The sequence below is a fragment of the Dromiciops gliroides genome, chromosome 4 (assembly GCF_019393635.1).
Source record: "Dromiciops gliroides isolate mDroGli1 chromosome 4, mDroGli1.pri, whole genome shotgun sequence".
Classification (NCBI taxonomy): domain Eukaryota; kingdom Metazoa; phylum Chordata; class Mammalia; order Microbiotheria; family Microbiotheriidae; genus Dromiciops; species Dromiciops gliroides.
In genome coordinates, this window is record NC_057864.1 from 464,682,824 (window position 1) to 464,703,566 (window position 20,743).

Here is a 20,743-nt window from a genome sequence, read left to right on the forward strand (position 1 = left end):
TGGATACTTAGCCTGTTTTTAGTAGTGGATGGTGGGGAAGAGAGGGAGGGAGGGAGGGAGAGAAAAAGAGGGAGGGGGAGAGAAAAAGAGGGGAAGAGAGAGAGAAAAAGAGGGAGGGAAAGAGAAAAAGGGAGGGGAGAGAGAAAAAGAGGGGGAGGGAGAGAGAGGGAGAAGAGAGGAGGGGGAGAAAGAAGGGGAGAGAGGGAAGGAAAGAGAGAGAGAGCATGAGAGGAAACACAGAAGAGTTCACACCCCACATCTTTTACCTCAAGGACCACCAGTGTCCCAGGACTTTATATACCTTAGCATCCATCCTATGTGTCGCTAGACTAGTCATGTAACCTCTTTGAGACTCAGTCTCCTAATTTGTCAAATAGAGGTAATAATAGCACCTCTGTCACTTTGCCCACTTGAAGATGGTATGTGACTGCCCACTGAAGAACACTGAGTCCTAGCAAATAAAGCGGCAAACTTGGTGCCAAGCACCACAGAATTTTAGAGGAGGAAGGGATGTCAGCAGTGTCTTATCCAGCAAACCTCTCTCTGAAAGGAATCCCCATGACCTGGCTTCCAGTTTTAACTCTGACACTTAGTAACTGTGTGACCCTGGGCTAGGCAGCCTCAGACAGAGGCAGCCTCCAGTTTCTGGGCCTCAGTGTCCTCATCTGTAAAATGGGAGAGTTAATTCCTCTCAAATCCATGATGCTATGACCACAAACCGTCTGTTTCCCCATTTGTTAAAATGGGAATAGTGATATCTCATGGGTGCAAACGAGATCATTGAAAGCACTGACCAAGAGCTAGCATGTTATAGAGTGTTCTAAGTTTTGCAAATGTTATTTTGTCATTTTCATATCCTCACAACAGTCCCAGGAAGGGTAGATGCTATTATTATCATCCTTGTTATCTAATATTCCTATTATTATCCCCATTTTACAGATGTAGAAACTGAGGTGCAGGTTAAGTGACTTGCTTGGGGTCACAAGTATCTGAAGCAAGATTTGAACTCTGGTCTTCCTTATTCCAAGGCCAGTGAGCTATCCACTGTATCGCTCAACTGCCTCATAAATGTCAGATTTTAGTCCCTTTAGTGGTAAGAAAGGCAGTATGGGGCAGACCTGTGGTTCCCAGCATTTTCAGGGGAAAAAAATACTATGAACTCCCAGGTTAATTTAATACCGTACTCATGATGTTATAAAATTATTTATTGCTAAAAGCACTAGTAAAAAAAATTTTTAGCATAAACATCTTGGGCTATCTTTGTGAACCCCCCAAGGGGTTTTTGAATCACTAAATGGGGACTAGTCTGTCAATCAACATGAAGGTACCCTGCTAAGGCCTGGGGATACAACAAGAGGCAAAAGACAAACCCTGCCATCAAGGAGCTTGCAATCTAATGGGGGGGGGAGAGAACATGTAAACAAATACATAGAAAGCAAACTATATACACAATAAATAGGAAATAATTAAGAGAGGGAAGTCACTACCATTAGGAGAGGTTGGGAAAGGACCTCTGGTGTAGGGAGACAGAGAGAGATGGTCTTCAAGCTAAGACCTGGATTAAAGGCCTGCCTCTGAGAAATGCTGCCTGTGTGGTCCTGGCCATTCACTTAACTGCCCCGATCCCCTCTCTGGCAACTCTCTTAAGACTAGAAGGTGCCAACCTGCCTGGGTCAGAGGGGGCTTCCTCCTCGCCTGTGCCAGTGAAGTCCCAGGTTGGGTCTCAGTCTGCCACATGAAGCAATTTGGAGGGTGGGGAGGCAGCCTTCAGGTTAGTTGAAGCCTTTCCAACCTGGTGAAGGCTGCTGTGCCTTCCTACTGAGAGCTTTCTGAACCCCCTTGGCTATCTTTTTTCTGGCTTAGCAGGTGACAGTCAAGGGGCCCTCCTGGCTACCACGGGAGCTTGGGCCTATAAACTGCTGCTTGAGGCAGGAGCCAGGCTCTCGGTAAATATTGACTCATGGCAGATTATTCCTCTCTTTGAATATCTCACCGTCCTTGGCCTGTGTTTTCCTGGACTCTTCTGAGCCTGTTTTGCATTCTGGCTCTCTGAGCCTCCCTCGCTTGTTTTCATCTGGGCAGCTCTCTGAGACCAGAGGCTGGTCAGGGACATTTCTGTCCTGGGAATGGCCTGCACTAATGCAATTGGAGCACTGGGCCCAAAGAAACAAAACACCAGTCCAATCTCCCTAAGGACCCAGACCCTGTCCCAGTGCCTAGCAAAGTGTGCCTTCTGTCTGTCTGTCTATAATTTATATGTGTATGTCTGTGTATCTGTCTTTATCTGGACTTATTTATATCTTCATGTATGTATATATTTCTATTTCAAGATGTGGATATATGTATGTATGTATGTAATGTTGTGTATTACATAATATTAAATTTTATGAGACAATATTTGTTGAATTGAGAGTCATTGTAGTACAGTCAACCAAGAAGCATTTATTAAGTGCTTACTATGTACCAGCTCTGGGCTGAGCTCTGGGGGACACAAAGAAAGGCAAAAACAGTCCCTCCTGTACGAATGGGGGAGACGGCCTGCAAAGAGCTATGGACATCAAACACACACACACACACACACACACACACACACACACATATACACACACACACAGAATTGATCATTAGTTTAGGAAATGGGGCAGGCATGCCCAGCTCTTTGGGTACTGAGTGGGAAAGATTATGCTTGACAGCGGGAAATGGGGCAGCAATCCCACTTTAATTAAACACAGAGGGTATGAGGCAAAATGCACAGAAAACAGAGACAAGCGATGAAAAGTATTAGAAAGGCAGACAGCACAGGGACAGGAAGGGGTGTTGAAGGAAGGCTGGCAGGGATGGGGAAGAGCCTGGATCAAAGGGGCAAGGCAGAGAGAAAATCACTCACATTACCTTGGATTTGAGTTGGGAGCTTTTGTCAGCCTGGACCCAATTTTCTCTCTGCCTCTGGAGAGGGAAGAAGAGGTCAGAGTGAGGATGTGCTGCAGGAGTTTGACAGATCGCTCTCTCATGCTTGCTCTCTCACACTCGCTCTCACTCTCGCTCTCTCGTTCTCTCTTGCTCTTTCTCTCTCGTTCTCTCTGGCTCTCTCTCTGGCTCCCTCGCTCTCTCTCTGGCTCTTTCGCTCTTTCTCTTCCCCCAATCACATGTAAAGATAGTTTTCAACATTCATTTGAGATCTCATTTTATAGAGTTTTGGGGGAAACAGACTGACTCCTTTCTGTGCCACCTTGGGATTAGTTCATCGACATGTATCTCAGTCATTGGTAAAACTTGAAAGTCCTCATCTCTGTTATCAGCACATTTTTGCTGCTCTGCTGCTCTGCCTGAAGCTGTGCAGGTCTGCATTTTGCTTGGAATTCAGGTATCACAGGACCAGAACCTTGACAAGCAGCCCTCAGGTAGTTTCTTTCTCCTGATTCAGCACATAGTGTCAGGACGTGAATGTTGGTTAATATACAATACAGTTTGTAAATTACACACCTTTGATCTTTGAGATAGTACATATGTGACTTCCAGATTTCCCTTTACAATCTTATTTCCTTCCATTGCTCTTTATACTGGCTACCTAGAAAACTTACTTACTATGCTGACTAGAAGGGAGGGGGATGGTCAGAGGAACCAGAGCAAGGTACAGTTTTCTTCTACACAGAGACACGCACGTGCATGCACACACACACACACACACTCTGAGTGGAAAGTAATGTTAGGCAAGGGGGAGGAGGGAGGAATGGGATCACAGCAGGCCTCTTGCTGAAGGCGGAATTTTTTTCTTTTTTGGGGGGGGGGCAATGGGGGTTAAGTGATTTGCCCAGGGTCACACAGCTAGTAAATGTCAAGTGTCTGAGTCCGGATTTGAACTCAGGTCCTCCTGAATCCAGGGCTGGTGTTTTAGCCACTGCACCATCTAGCAGCCCCTTTGAAGATGGAATTTGAACAGAGTCTTAAAAAGAAGCCAAGAAAGCTCAAAGTTGAAGGTGAAGAAGGAAGGCATTCCACACATGAGGGCCAGGTATTACAAAGGGACAGTTGGGAAATTGAACATCTTGTGTGAGGAAGAGCCGGTAGGCCAGGGTAGCTGAATGATCAAGTGTGAGAAGACTGAGCGGGTAGGAAGGGGCTAGGCTGGGAAGGGCTTTAAATGCCAGAGGATTTTATACCATTTAATGAGCTCTAGATACGGAGTCCAAGGGACCTGGGAAGGGATATGCTGAAGCCCCTGAAAGCCAATTGTTAAATTGTCAGTGTGAGAATTCACACTTAAGATCAACAAACACTGCAACTCAAGGCCTGATTTATTGTTCTTTTGGTCTAGACTTGAGAGAATGATAGAGAAAATATTAGTAATGAAGATGTCAGGTGCACATTTTTCTTTCCTTTTTAGAGAGCTGGTTGTTAAATATTTCCCAGCACACCCCTGGACCTTGTTTGAATCCCAGCTCCGTTACTTATTAAGTGTATGACCCTGGACATCTTGCTTAGCTTGGCCCCTGCAGGCATCACTTTTCCTAATTTGTAAAATTAAGGGGGTGGGACTCAATGGATCTCTGAAGTCCTGTGCTGCTCTAAATCGATGACCCTGTGAATCATTTTCCTGTAGTAGCGGCGGGCGGCAGCAGCAACAGCAATAGTAGCCAATGTTTGATGGAGCATCTTGTATGTAGGTCACTGTGCTAGGCTGTTGAGGAAACAAAGTGTCTAGAAGAGTGTCTGCAGTCTAGGGGCTGAGATCAGCTGGAGCACAAGGTTAGAGACAAGAAGGGATCTGTGATACAAGGTATCCTGGGTTAAGTATAAAACTGGAGGCCAGGAGAGGCTTTGGGAGCTCCAGAGTGAGATGGCAGTCCCTCCTCAATCAGCATGCATTCATTAAGCTCCGACTGTGTGGGGATGCAAAAAAAAAAATCAAAAGCACAAGGCAGTCCCTGCCCTCAAGGAACTCATGGAAATGTGGGAGATGATCCCCAAACAACTACATACAAAGGAGGATAAATTGGGAGGCAGTCAATTGAGGGAAGGGAGCAAGCTAGAGCAGGTGGGGGAAAGGCTTCTTGCCGAAGGTGAAGATTTGAAGGAAATCAGGAGGGGAAGATGAGGAAGGAGGGCAGCCAGGCAAGTTTCATCCGGGCCAAATCCCTCTATTTATAATAAGGAAATTGAGGGGCAGCTAGGTGGCACAATAGATAAAGCACCGGTCCTAGATTCAGGAGGACGTGAGTTCAAATCCGGCCTCAGATGCTTGACACTTACTAGCTGTATGACCCTGGGCAAGTCACTTAACCCTCATTGCCCCGCCAAAAAAACAAACAAACAAACAACAACAACAACAACAAATAAAATAAAAAATAAGGAAATTGAGACCCACACAGGTTAAGGGACTTGTCTGAAGTCATATAATAGGGAATTCTAGGGAGAAGTAAGAGTGTAACCAAGGACACGACAGTAGCACAGGACCTGGCACATAGTAGGTGCTTGCTAAATGCTTATTAAATGATTGCATTTGGGGGAGGGAGAACAGACCTGTGATTTCATTGATTCCCAATGGGGAATCTTGCTCTCAAATTTGGCCACCTTAGAGAGTTGCCTGCAGGATCAAGAGGTTAAGTAACTCCCCCAGGGTTGCCCAACTCCTGTGGACAGAAGCAGGATGTGACCCCAGCTGGTGGCTGATTGTTTCTTCCTCTGGGAAATGAGGGGTTTGGCCAAGAAGGGCCTCCAAGGTCAGAATCTTAATGATCCCATGCAATGGTGCAGCCCAAGAGGATTCTGTAGAGTAGGGGGCAAAGGTTTGCACAGGTTGGTGTTCGTGGCCCCTTCCTCTTGGGGACCTCTTCTGTATCGCTCTCCCTTGATGCTCCCATCAGCTCCCATAGTTTCAGTTATCACCTCTGCACAGATGATACCCAAATTTATGTCTCTAGCCCCAAGCTTCTAATCGTGCTTGATGATCTCCCATTTTTTCAAGATCAGTCCACACCAAGCTTCTCCCTTCTCAGGCCCTTCCCCTAAGCCTTCCTTTCTAATGGCTGTTTCTTTTGAGGGCACCATCACTGTCCCAGGCAGCCCCTCCCTAAACCTGGTAGTCACTTTTGACTCTTCCCTGTCGCTCAGACCCTATATACAGTCAGTTGCCCAGTCCTGTCAGTCTCTTCTCTTGATCCCCTTCCCTCCTGGTCTGATTCCAGCATCCCTAGTTCAGGCTATCATCTCCTGAAATAAGTCTCTTGTGTCTCCTTCCATTCCATTCCAAACTCTGACAAAGTCTCCTTTAAGGTATCTGGTGCCTCCCCATCCTAGTAGAGTGAGTGAGTGAGTGAGAGAGAGAGAGAGAGAGAGAGAGAGAGAGAGAGAGAGAGAGAGAGAGAGAGTATTTTGTCTCTCCTGATAGAATATAAACCTTTTGAAGTACATAAGGACTGTTCTGCTTTTTTTTTTTTTAATGTATCCCCATACACATAGTAGCTGCTTAATAAATGTTCATTGATTGATTGATGCACTGCTCTGATAACATCACAGCCAGGCTCAAAAGCCTTCATTTACCTCATTGCCAGTGCAATAAAGTATAAACCACTGAGCCTGAGACATTCCTGGTCCTTCAGCTTTGCTTCTCGCAGGTAGTAAAACTCTTGGTAAATTCTTTTGGAATTAAACAAAGTTCAAGCCAGATTGTGGCATACCTTAAATTCCAAGCTAAAGAAACAGTTTGGACTTTGTCCTGAGAGCAGAAGGGAAGCAGGGAAGGTTTTTGAGTAGGGGGAGAAACATCATACACAGCTGGCTGGTGATTATTTTAAACCATTGATTTAAAAATATTTCATATCACCTCTTTCCCCCAAACAGCCCTTCCCTTTTCACCATGCAGGCAGTTGCCTGGAACAAAGAATAAAAAAGAAAGGGGGGAGGAACTAATCAGCAAGATTAATAATGCCACTTTAGCCAAATACTGTAGTCCAGGAAATGCTTCACATCTGTGGACTCCTCATTCTGCAAGTACAGGAGGATGGAGGTAAATTCTCATATCTCTTGTTAAGAGCCAGGCTTGGTCATTATAATTACATGGTGGTCAACTTAATTTTTCTTTCCCTTTGCCTTTTTTGGTCATCGTACTTATAACTCTCTTATAACTTTCCTTCATTTTGGACTTTTTTCCTTTTATTTTTTAATTGACATTTATTTTCTCTACCTTCTCCCTCCCCATTTAAAAGAACAAGCAAAATTCTTGTAACAAATACATAGTCAAAGAAAACAAATTCCCATATTGTCCATGTCTGAAAACATATGTCTCATTTTTGAACCCTGCTTCCATATCCCTCTGGCAAGAGGTGGCTAGCTTCCTCCATAATGGATTCTCTGGAATCTGGGATGGTCATTGTATTGATCAGAGTTCATAAGTTTTTCAAAATCATTTGTCTTGACTGCGTTGTTCTGCTCCCTTCACATATCTTCCCAGGTTTCTCTAAACCCATCCCTTTCATTATTTCATATAGCCTAATGGTATTCCCTTACATTCATGTATCATAGTTTGTTCATAATTTAACTCAATTGATGGATACCTCCTAGATTTCCAGTTGTTTGCCAGTATGAAAAATGTGGAAGATGTGTTGGAATGGGAAGACTGGGGTCAGAGAGCGTAATCAAGAGATCATTGTAGTGAAGCAAGCTGTGCAGAATCAAGCTTCAGCATTTCATATGCAAGCTTCTTTTTCTGTTCTTTGTATCAGGAAATGCATGTGCTTGTTGATGGTCATCAAGTTCAGAATGACAAAATAGAAAAAAGAATTTTTGGGGGGAGCGGGGCAATGGGGGTTAAGTGACTTGCTCAGGGTCACATAGCTAGTAAGTGTCAAGTGTCTGAGGCCAGATTTGAACTCAGGTACTCCTGAATCCAGGGCCGGTGCTTTTATCCACTGCGCCACCTAGCCGCCCCCAAGAATTTTTTAAAAAGAAATTATTGTGGTGTGGTATGAGGTGATAAGGTTAGTGATAGAGGAAAAGGTGGCTGTGGGTGTCATTATGGAGGAAGAATCTATAGGGCTCATATGAGACAGAGGAAGAGAAAGGAGTCTGACTTTAAGGAATCAGACCTCCTAAGTGAGGGAATGATTGATGGTGCCATTGACAGAAATAGGAACATTAGGACAAGGAGGTGGCTTGGGTCACTTTGAAGGGGGACTCAGGAAGTGCTGGCATGTGCTTAAGGAGAGTGCTTTAGGGTGTCTCTGAATCTTTGGAGGTAAAGTAGTATTGATCTGGGTCAGGAACACCTGGGTTCAATATCTCTATGATAATCCCTTCCACATCACAGCCCATTGACACTACCTCAGAGAGGCATCACAGTACAGTGGAAAGTGTTTGGGCTTTGGAGTCAGGGACCTGGATTCCAGTTCTAGCTCTGTTCCTCATTAACTATGCTGTGATATTGAGCAAATCGCTTAAGCACTCTGGACCTCAATTTTCTCAACCTGAAAATGAGGGGGTTGGATCAGGTGGCACTAAAGTTCCCTTTCAGTTCTGAGTATATGTTCCTTTAATCTGACAGGACCCTAAGGGGTGTAGTGGTTAGAGAGATAAATCTAGAGTCAGGAGGACCTGAGTTCAAATATTACTTTAGACACTTTCTGACTGTGTGACCTTAAACAAGTCACTTAACCTCTATTTGCCTCACATTTGTAAGATAGAGATAATAAACATCCACTGATAATGAAAGTAGATCAGTCAATCAAGAAACATTTAATATGCACCTTTTGTCTACTAGGCACTGTGCTAAACACTGGTCAATGTAAATCAGTATAGAAATGCAGAGAGACAATATGATGTTGTGCTTAGACATCTGACCTCAAAGTCATGAAGACCTGGGTTCAAGTCCTTCCTGTAATATTTATGGCAAATCACTTCAATGTCATCTCAGTGCTCTAGGCCGCTGTCTTGGGCTTTATGTTGAAAAAGGAGGGGGGCAGCTAGGTGGCGCAGTAGATAGAGCACCAGCCCTGGAGTCAGGAGGACCTGAGTTCAAATCCGGCCTCAGACACTTGACACTTACTAGCTGTGTGACCCTGGGCAAGTCACTTAACCCCAACTGCCTCACTAAAACAAAAAGAAAGAAAGAAAAAGGAGGGTGCTTCCTATTTCAGTGGGTCAAAGGCCCCAGCCCTGTAGGTTCATGGCTTGATAGATTTAGAGGGATTGTAGAGGTCATCCAGTCTGAAACGCTGAAAATTTGTTCCATTTTGTATTTGCTGCCCTTCTGCCAGTTTTGTGTTCGAATAAATGCTCTTGACATTTTGGGCCAGTGTGTCACAGCTGAGTCTCAGGCCCAACTTCCTGGAGATTGATTTTCATCCTTTGTTGCTTTTTGGGCCTTTTATGAGGCACTTGTAGGCTTCCACCGTCCTCCTCTGCTGTTTCACAAATAAGTCCCCCTGGTTTGCTTTAAGCTGCTTGGTTTCTCTCCTTCACCAGGAGGTTTGCCGGCCAAGGTGGTTTCTGCACTCCTGCAGCCTCCTCCTTGTGACAGCTGGGCTAAACGCTTTCAGAAAATGATGATCATCAAGGTTTTTACCTTTTCTTTTCCCCTTTTCCCACATTTCCATGTCACAGGCTTGTTTGAGAGGTTAGATTGCAGTTGTTCATGGTACCTTCTCATCTTCAAGCATCTTTTCTGATTAGATGCTGGCAAACCTTTCCTCTAATTAGTCAATGGGCTGACTGTGCCCAAGCAGCTGATTTTGATATGACTCCTATCTTAATAATCATCAGCAGTTTCCTGTCTGTGAAGTTAGTCAGTTTCATTTTTGTAATGTTTGGTGCCTTCCAGCTGTTCTGGAAGAAAGCATTCATACTATATGAGGCTACTGAGTAGTTTTTAAACCTTTGCTTTCTTTCATCTCTCAAAATACATTTTCCGAAAGATTATGCACCATCTTTTATATTCCCCTTCTGGCAGACGTCACTGAGGATCAAAGCATAGGAGGTGGTGGTGGTGGTTCAGTCATTTCAGTCATATATGACTCTTTGTGACCCTATTTGAGGTTTTCTTGGCAGAGATACTAGAGTGGTTTGCCATTTCCTTCTACAGTTCATTTTACAGATGAGGAAACTGAGGGAAACAGGGTTGAGTGACTTGCCCAAGATCACACAGCTAGCTAGTAAGTGTCTGAAGCTGAATTTGAACTCAGATCTTTTTTTTTCTTGGTAGTATTTTATTTTATTTTCCAATTACATGTAAAGATTGTTTTCAACATTCATTTTTTGTAAGATTTTGAGTTCCATATTTTTCTCGCTCCCTCCCTTCCCTCCCTCCCCACCAAAACGACAAGCAATCAGATATACAATCAGGTTATACATATTTCCATATTAGTCATGTTGTAAAAGAAGAATCAGAACAAAAGGGAAAAACCACAAGAAAGAAAAAATAACAACAAATAAAGTGAAAATAGTATATTTTGATCTGCATTCTATAGTTCTTTTTCTGGATGTGGAGAGCATTTTCCATCATAAGTGTTTTGGAACTTCCTTGGATCATTGTATTTATGAGAAGAGCTAAGTCTTTCACAGCTGATCATCACACAATGTTGCTGTTACCGTGTACAACATTCTGGTTCTGCTCACTTCACTCAGCATCAGTCCACTTAAGTCTTTCCAGGTTTTTCTGAAATCTGCCTGCTTATCCTTTCCTACAGCACGATAGTATTCCATCACATTCATATACCACAACTTGTTCAGCCATTCCCCAGTTGATGGGCATCCCCTCAATTTCCAATTCTTTGCTACTACAAAAAGAGCAGCTATAAATATTTTTGTACATCTGGTCCTTTTCCCTTTTTTATGACCTCTTTGGGATACAGACCTAGTAGTGGTATTGCTGGGTCAAAGGGCATACACATCCCCATAGCCCTTTGGACATAGTTCCAAATTGCTCTCCAAAATGGCTGGATCAGTTGAACTCAGATCTTCCTGATTCCAGGCCTAGGCCTCTTTCTGTGAAAGTAGACTTCAGGGAATTTCTCACCTCTGTCTTCCACAATAGCTGTTGATGCCTGAGCTGTGGTTACCTTTGCAGTGGTGTTTTTGTTTGTGCTCATTAGAGCAGTTGCACTTCCTGTTGTTTGGTTTACATCTCTCAGGGATTCTGTACCTCAGAGTTTATCCCACCTGATAAAGGTATAGGCACGTGGAGTATCCTACATTACTAGGGATGGATGGACGGGTGTATGACACCCCTCACATATTCATGATGAGAATTTCAGCACTGATGCTGTTTACTTCTTATATGTATGTCAGTTTATTGGTCATTGGGCCAAGATGTCAGATTGAGAGTACCTAGAGTTAAATATGACATAGTGGCTAGAAAGCTGGCCCTGAGTCAGCAAGACTTGAGTTCCAGTCCAAGCTCTTGGCTATGAGACATCAGACAAGTCACTTAAACTCTCTGTGCCCTATGCAGCTCTCTAGCCTAGAGGGTTCAATGAGGGGGTGGAGAGTGTTAATCCTCCAGGTGTTCTCTGTATCATTGAAATCACAGGTGCAGTCCTTGGGCTATTACATAACCCTAATTTTTATGGTAATAGGGGCTCGCTGGAATTGGGAGCCCCTGGCTGGGGCCACCAACACCACCAACTTGTTGACCCAGAGAATAACCTAGAGCTCTGAGAAGTGACTAGCCCAGGGTTACACAGCCAGGATATGTCAGAGTTGGGTCTTGCACCCAGGTCTTCCTAGCTCTGAGGCTAATTTTAGCCGCTCTGCGTACCATGCTGCTTCTCTCTTCGTGGAATTTCTAAAAAGTGTGTCGTTTGTGCGGTTTCACCACCATCACTGTGGAAATAGAAGAGGGCCTCCTAGGACTAAGGACTATTTAAATATTTTTCATTGTTTCATGGGTTGCCGTGGGAGGATTCGTTACCTCTGGACCTGCCTGCTGTTGGTGATTTTCACTGTACTTAAAGTGAGGACTGCCTGCCTTGGTTGTAATTGACTCACATATGGTTTCCTGGGCAGAACACCAGAGCCCAGCCAGGCATCAGTGAGACCTTAGAGAAGTCACTTAACCCCTATGTGTTTAAGTCTTCTCATTTGCAAAATAGGAGGAATAATAGCACTTAACCCTTTCAGGGTTGTTGTGAGGATCAAATGAGATCATAATTGTAAGGCACTTAGCACATAATAGGTACCATGTAAATGCTAGCCATGATGATGGTGATGGATATATTAATTGTAATAATATAATAATAATGATTTCAATTTTATCCATAGCCTTAATTAATGCTAACTCTAACAACAAGAACAATAATAATATTAATAGACTCAAGGCGTGGTGTGGATTTTCAGATTTATTTATAGGCTTAACCTAGGAAGCAGGAAGCGGGGTGGAGCCAAAGCTATAACCTTATCAATTCCCAGGGAAGGAGAATGTCATTTTGGAAGCTGGGAGGTGGTTTGGGTAGGGAAGTCATGAAGAACGAACCTGATGCTTTGCGGGGGTCTGATGATACTGGTTCACCTGGGGTCTGATTATGAAACTTGTGGCTAAGGTTCAGCCATAGATTTTGGTTGTTCCAAAAGCAGGTCACCTTTTCTATCCCACTGTGTAAAATATAAATTCTTTTTTTGGGGGGGGGGGGGAGGCACAATGAGGGTTAAGTGACTTGCCCAGGATCACACAGCTAGTAAGTGTCAAGTGTCTGAATCCAGATTTGAACTCAGGTCCTCCTGAATCCAGGGCCAGTGCTTTATCCACTGCACCACCTAGATGCCCCCTAAAGTATAAATTCTTAAGCTGGGGCCCATAAACTTAAAAAAAAAATCTAGATAACTGGATTTCAATATAATTGGTTTCTTGTGTAATCCTCTGTATTTTAGCTTATGCATTTTAAAACATGATCCTGAGAAAAGACCCACAGGCTTCATCAGACTTTCTGCCCCAGGGGTCCAGGACGCAAAAAGAATTCAGAACCCCAAGTATTTTGTTCCTGCATTTCCTTGACCAGGGGGGCCAGGACCATCAGTTGTATTTGGGATCAGATCTCAAGGGCTCCTAGATCAAGAACCGGCAGGAGTCTCAGAGGCCTCATCTTACAGGTGACAAAGCTAAGGCCCCAAGAGGTTCAGTTTGCCCAAGGTCATATAGGCAGTCAATAGCAGAGGCAGAATTTGAATCCAGATCCTCTGACTATAATTCAGGGTTCTTTTCCCTATGCTGAGAGGTAACATCCCCTAAAAAAAATAATCATAGTGGGATGAAGATATGAAAACAAAATATTGGTTACTGAATAACCTGAAAGTTGTATTTGGAAATGGAAGTCCTTAAAAAAGAAATTAATTGAATCAGAATCTTTGCTGATACAGTTGTTATTCTCTTCCTAAACTGGCTCACTCCGTTGGCGCCTGGGACGCCTTAGTTTTCCCAGAATAACTAGCGTTGCTGTGCAATCACATTTTGAAACAGTAGGTTGTATCACCCCTCTCTGGGTTTAAGTCAGTTTCTTCATCTGTGAAATGAGAGAGTTGAGTCTAAAAAATCCTCATCTCCCTCTAAATTCTATGACCCAGTGATCCTATTTATTAATTCTCTAATTTCCTGATACCCTTTGTAGAGTTTGGCGATTGATCCCCATTGCCTTGACATGGATCACTTCTGATTTCAACTGAAAGTGACTCATTTTTAGTGGTGGGAAAGAATGAAATATTTGGAGGGTAGGAGGGCCCAGGAGCTTCCAGTTTATAGGGTCCTTGGAGCTTAGATTTAGAGCTGGAGAAGACCTTAGAAGCCATCGTTTTACAAATAAGGAAACTGAGACACAGAAAAATTAAGTGACTTATCCTAAGTCCCATAACTAATAAGTATCTGAGGTAGGATTTGAACCCAGGTCTTCCTGACTCCAAGCATAGCACTCTATCCATGACACCATGCTGCCTGAATTCAAGTGAAATCATCACCTTGGACAGAGTAGCATTTATTGTGAATATTTTATTGCTATATTCCTATTAACATGTTGATATTATTATTGTCTTCATATTAGTCACAGTATAAGCCAGTAGAAGGTGAACATCCTGATTCAGGATCCCAAGCAGCATAGGCCAGGCCCCTCTTGGCTCAGGGATCATCCATATTCTATGTCTCTGGGGGAGCTATGGATTCAGCAGGGCCCCAGAATGTGCCGTCATTGATGCTCAGCTCTGGGGATTGAGCTTGGCAGCCAACTTTCACATCATCTCGCCTCCCCCAGACATTTGGGAATAGCTGTTAACCCTTGGCTGGATCCTGGTACTCTAACCACATGCCTACAAGGCATATCATAAGATAGTTCAGATATGTAGCTCCTGAGACGATGGTTGTTGTCGTATTATTATTAGTCATAATGATTGATGGGGTATTTTTTAAGTGCTTACTCAAGAACTGTACTAAGTACCAGGGATACAAAGACAGACAGCTCCTCCAGGAGCTCATGTGCTAATTGGGGAGAAGACACAGAAATAACTAGGTACCTACAAGACAAATATGGAAAGAGCCTTGAAAGAAAGGGGACCGGGAACAACCAAGCCTTTATTGAGCCCTTACCACTTGTGCTAAGAAGTGGGCATCCAAAGAAAGACAAAAACTGACGTCCTGATGGAGGAGATCAAAAGATAAAACCAAAGGGCTGCCATTGGTGATGGTGCTCCTAGCCAGGGGGAGAGACCAGGAAAGCCCTGCCAGATGGTGTGGTGCTTGAGCTAAGCCTTAAACACAGGCTGGGGATTTGGAGATTCCCAGAGTGGGAGAGAGAGCATTCCAGGCATGAGGGACAGCCTGTGTGAAAGGCATGGAGACACATGTTAAGTAAGGTTTGCAGAGCACTTTACACTGTGATCTCATCTGAGCTCACAACAGCCCTGTATGGCTAATGCTACAACTATTATTATCTTGATATGGATTGGGGGGTCTGAGAACCTGGGTTTGAATTCTGCCATCTGTGTGACCTCAGCATCTACGTGGGACACAAAACCTTCACTTGGAAAATGAAGGGGTGGGACTTGTCAAGAGTCAGCAAACTCCAGGATTAGAAACTACCCTTAGCTCCTGGGGCCTCATTTGCTGACCTTTGGACTGAGGGAACTCAATAATCTCTCACTCTGTGGTCCTGTGATCCCCATTTCATAGATGTTGAAACTGGGACTTGAAATGTGATGAGCCCTGCCCTCAGTTAGCAGCACTGCTCTGTTTTTTTGTTCGTTTGTTTGGTTTTTGGTTTTTTATTTTACATGTAAGGTATTTTATTTTTTCCGTTCCATGTAAAGATAGTTCTCAACTTTTGTTTATACAAGCTTTACAATTTCAGATTTTTCTCCCTCCCTCCCCCCTCCCCTAGACAGCAGGTAATCTGATATAGGTTATATCTATATATCTATATCTATATATCTATACACACACACATATATATACACATAATAACATTAATCTTATTTCTGCATTAATCCTGTTATAAGAGAAAAAATCAGAGCAATGATGAAAAACCTCAAGATAGAAAAAAAAAAAACAACAGCACCAAAAACAAAAGAAATAGTATGGTTCATTCAGCATCTATACTCCACAGTTCTTTTTTTTTTTCCTTGGATTTGGAGATCCTCCTCCACCATGAGTTCCCTGGAACTCTTCTGTACCATTGCATTGGTGAGAAGAATATAGTCCATCACAGTAGATCAACACTCAATGTTGATGATACTGTGTACAATGTTCTTCTGGTTCTGCTCATCTCACTCATCATCAGCTCACGTAAGACCCTCCAGGTTTCTCTGAACTCTTCCTGCTCATCATTTCTTACAGCACAATAGTATTCCATTGTATTCATATACCACAACTTGTCCAGCCATTCCCCAATTGATGGGCACCCCCTCAACTTCCAATTCCTTGCTACCACGTAAAGAGCACTGCTCTGTTTTAACTCCATACATTGATGAGGTCACACAGTTCCTTCACTGAGCCCTGTTCAAAGTAGATCCTTGGGGGCAGCTAGGCAGCGCAATGGATAGAGCACCGGCCCTGGAGTCAGGAGGACCTGAGTTCAAATCTGGCCTCAGACACTTGACACTTACTAGCTGTGTGACCCTGGGCAAGTCACTTAACTCTCATTGCCCCCCCAAAAAAAACAACAGCAACAGCAACAACAAAGTAGATCCTTGAAGGCTCTGGCACTGGCTTGGGAATGGAGCCCTAGGGGCAATGAGGATTCCATCAGAGGTTAAGGAAGTCCAGCTCTGGGTCCTTGGGGCTGACATCCTGAAATAGCAGCTCAGAGAACTGCTTGCCACCTAATGGTTTTTTAACCTTCCTCCGATGTTTTTTTTCTCCTTTCTCCCCTTCAGGTAGAGGCGGGGAAAGGCCTGGAAATGAGGAAGCTGGTCCTCTCAGGATTCCTGGCCAGCGAAGAGATCTATATCAATCAGCTGGAAGCACTTCTGCTGGTGAGTGTGCTCCCATGGCTCCTCCAGCCGGGCTGTCCGGGCCACTTTGCTCTGGGAAATGGAATGTCAAGGCAAGAGGGGAAGGGAGGGGCATTTCTCTGCTCTGAGAGTCTCTCTCTCTTGCTTTGTCCAGTTCTACACACACACACACACACACACACACACACACACACACACACACACACCCCTGGGATGGGCCTGTGCTTCATACCCCCAACCCTTGCATTACCCCCAGGCCTAGGCTGGGCAGCCCAGGTGTGTCCCTCTGGTTGAGCAGTGGGCAGGCTGCAGGTGAGGCCATCCGGCAGATGTACAAGCCTCTCATTCTGAGGCTCCGGAGAACCGAAGGAGCTGCCCTTTTCTCCCCTACTCACCCACTTCCCCTTGGGGCTTTAGGCAGATGACTTCATCTCTAAGTGCCCTTGCATCCTCATCTCCAAATGGGGATGCTGCCTGCACTCACCCCATCTATGGTCCGGTGAGTTGATAATGCAGAGAGCCTTTTAAGAAGTTAGAATCACCATCCTGATTTGTCTTTTGTACCAGGCCAGTGATTTCACTGGTGAAATGTCTTCCCTGTGAGCTGCTTCCTCTATCAAAGTATGCCACCTTACAGGCTGAGAGGGTTTCCCAGAACACCCGGTGATTGGTCCCACAGCCAATATTATGAACTCAGCCCTGACGACTCCAAGGCTGGTTCACCATCCACAGAACCACCCTGCCCATAGCGATGGATGGAGGGAGGTCATGCAGCATCATGGAGGCCACAGTCACCCTCTGCCTCTGGGGGTTTTCAGTCTAAGACATACAGTGATGACAAAAAATAGTGATGATAAATAACAAATGCAGAAATAGACTGGCAGACGCCGGTCCTCATTGGGAGACAAAGCAGGCACTTGTTCTGTGTGCTCTCTGGGTGGTTAAGAGGAGGTGCCCCGTGAGTCACAGGGGCTGCTTTCTGCCCCCAGGCATGGCTGACCCTGGGCCTCGGAGGTGTTCACTGGAAGTTTTGTCAAATCTGCTTTTAGTTGACTGAGGCCCAGTGACTTCTCAGAAAATTGGCTTGTTGCTCAAAGGGACCTTAAGACTTGTTTTCATGGGATCATCAATAAGAAACTTTTTAGAGGTCATAGAGTCCAACCCTCTCATTTTCTACATGAGGAGATGGAGGCCCAGACTTATCAAGAGTCCCGTCACTTGTAGTGTCCAAGGTCGGGTTTGAACCTAGACCTCCCTGAGTCCTAAGTCAGAGCCCTTCCTACTTCCCCACACTGCCCCTCATGCTGCTGAAGCCATGGCATCATAGAACTGGGAAGGATTTGGGTCCAATTCCTTTATTTTACAGTTGAGGAAACCAGGGCTCATTAGGCAACATGGCACAATAATAAAATTGCTATCTCTGGAGTCAGAGGATCTGGATTCAAACCCTGCCATTTGTAACTTACTACTTGAGTGGCCTTGGGCAAGTCATTTAAGCTCCTTGGACCTCAATGTCTTTATATGTTATATTTTATTTATTTATTTATTTATTTTTGCGGGGCAATGGGGGTTAAGTGACTTGCACAGGGTCACACAGCTAGTAAGACTGAAATGTCTGAGGCCGGATTTGAACTCAGGTACTCCTGAATCCAGGGCCGGTGCTTTATCCGTCTTTATATGTTATAAAAGAAAGAGACAGGGAGACAGATGCAGAGACAGACAAACAGGGAGACAGAGACACAGAGAGAGACAGAGACAGAGAGACTCGGACTCGATGGCTTCTGAGGTGCCATCCTGCTCCAGATCTCTGAACTGTTATCTCTCATCTGTTAGCATTCACCCAAAGTCCCAGACTCAAAACCAGGTTCTCTGGCTCCAAGGCATCTAGCCTCCTTTGATCTGTCAGGCTTGGACAGATTCCCTTAGGCCTAATGGGAGGGGCCAGTGTCCATGGGGGCTAGTCTGGTACTGCGCACATGACCATTTTCTGAAGGGAGACATGGTGACTTTATCCAAAGGGATCACTAGTTCCTCCACTCAGTTCTCATCTGCCAGCAGGTCTCTTTCCACTTCTGGCCCCTTCAGGCTGAGATGGCTTATGTGGAGGTCCTGTTATTTCCTGTTTTCCCCAGCTCACATGTCCCCATAAGAGGCCAGTGTCCTGGTTCATTTCAAGTGTCCTTTGAGACATCTCCTTCCCATCAGCCTCCTTTTCTCTCTCTCTCTCCCCTATCCTCTCTCTATCTTTCCCTTCTCTCTTTCTCCCTCCTTCCCTCTCTCATTTCTCTCTTCTGTGTTATACACACACACACACACACACACACACACACACATGACCCTGAACAGTTGAGCAGAGGGTCCCAGCTTCCTCCTCTCTGTCTCTGTCTCTGTCTCTCTCTCCCCCATCTTCTCTCTATCCTTCCCTTCTCTCTTTCTCCCTCCTTCCCTCTCTCATTTCTCTCTTCTGTTATACACACACACACACACACACACACACACACACACACACACACACACATGACCCTGAACAGTTGAGCAGAGGTCCCAGCTTCCTCCTCTCTCCAGCCCAACAGCCCCAGTGTCTGACTGTTTGACGGTATCTGTGGTAAGGGAAAGTGGGCAGTCACATGATGAGGGCTCTGGACATGCACCCAGGACCCTCTGGGGGCAGAGCAGCCCAGCCACAAGAGGAAGAAAAGGGACCTAGAAATTGAAAGGGGGCATTTCCCTCCTTGTTGCCCACCAAGCTCACGTGTCATTGGCCAGGTCGGGAAGAAGGGATGGGATGTGTGTGCTTCTAAGAGGGAAGGAGGCTGGACCCCCTCGACCTGCCTTCTGTCCTGTCTTTTGATCCTTCATTGTCTCCTCCCTACTCCCAGATGGTTTGAATGTTCTCCACACTTCTTGGTTAGGAGAGTACTCTTGGTACTGGGCAGGTTGTGTTCTGTACTCTGTGTGTGTGTGTGTGTGTGTGTGTGTGTGTGTGTGTGTATTACACTCATACACAGAGGATCATGGGGAAATGAGTCCTTCCGTGTTTCTTTGTCCCTGCCCTGGGGTGCAGGGGGATGGGGGATTTCTGGCTGTCTTGGGGATGAAGTAATCTTGGGCATTCCAGATTCCTGTTAAGCTCTGGTTACAAATGTGATGGGGCTGGCAGACTAGATGCCAGGGGAAGATAAGACCGTGTACATGCAAATACTGCAGCCATAGCTGCCCAGGGGAGAGAGTGATGGCAGGACTCAGCCTTGGGCTCCTGGGGGAGGATGGGGCCGTAGAAACCTTGGGCCTGGAGCTAAGAAGTCCCAATGGCTGTACTGTCTTGGAGAGCTAGGGGCCCTTCTAGAAAGATACCTCCATTCAGCCTCCCAACAGCCTTGGAATGAAAGAATCAATCATCAAACACTTATTGAAGTGCTCATTTTGTGCCAAGCACGAAATAATCTCAAGGAGCATATACATTCTGATGGAGGAGGCAACGTAAAAATAAATAGGAGTATGCCTGGTAGATGTGGAAGGTAGTCTTCCAGGGCAAGGCTATAGCCAGCTCAGGCTGGGACAGACCTCCTTCAGTCGGCAGAGTGTGAGCTGGGTCCTGAGGGAAGCCAGGAATTCTTAGAGGCAGAGGGAGAAGGGAGAGTATCCCAGACATGGGGACAACCAGAGTCCCTCCTGGCAGAGAGATGGGGGACAGAGTGTCCTTTGTGAGAAGCATCAAGAAGTCACTAGAGGGGCAGCTAGGTGGCGCAGTGGATAGAGCACCGGTCTTGGATTCGGGAGGATCTGAGTTCAAATCTGGCCTCAGACACTTAACACTTACTAGCTGTATGACCCTGGGCAAGTCACTTAACCCCAATTGCCTCACCAAAAAAAAAAGAAGTCACCATAGCATATGTTGTAGGGCAGGGAAAGAAGGGAAGGAAGCAAGAGAAGAAAGAAGGAAGGAGAGATAGGGAGGGAGGGAGGGAAGAAGGAAGGAGAGATAGGGAGGGAGGGAGGGAAGAAGGAAGGAGGGAGGGATGTGGAGCAAGGAGGGAAGGAAGGAAAGAAGGAAGGAGAGATGTGGAGGGAGGGAGGGAGGGAAGGAAGAAGGGAGCGAGGGAAGAAGGAAGAAGAGAGGAAGGAAAGGAGGGAGGAAAAAAGGAAGGTGGGATGTGGAAGGAGGAAGAGAAGAAAGAAAGGAGGGAAGGAGGGGAAGAAGAGAGGGAGGAAGGAAAGAAGGAAGGAGTGATGGGGAAGGAGGGAGGAATGAAGAAAGGACTTTAGGGATGTTATGTTCTCTTCTATATTCAGTGCTTCCCAGAGCTCATTTGATGCTCAGCCT

The 20,743-nt window shown here is 45.2% G+C and overlaps 1 protein-coding gene across 4 annotated transcripts in view; it reads left to right on the forward strand.

Annotated features, from left to right (window-relative positions):
- The window catches only part of ABR (ABR activator of RhoGEF and GTPase), a 298,848-nt gene that overhangs the window by 156,177 nt on the left and 121,928 nt on the right, over nucleotides 1-20,743 (forward strand). For all 4 annotated transcript variants that reach the window (XM_044000089.1, XM_044000092.1, XM_044000090.1 and 1 more), the window contains one exon: nucleotides 16,342-16,440. In XM_044000089.1, coding sequence (XP_043856024.1) covers nucleotides 16,342-16,440 — 99 coding nt within the window. The remainder of the gene's footprint in view (nucleotides 1-16,341; nucleotides 16,441-20,743) is intronic.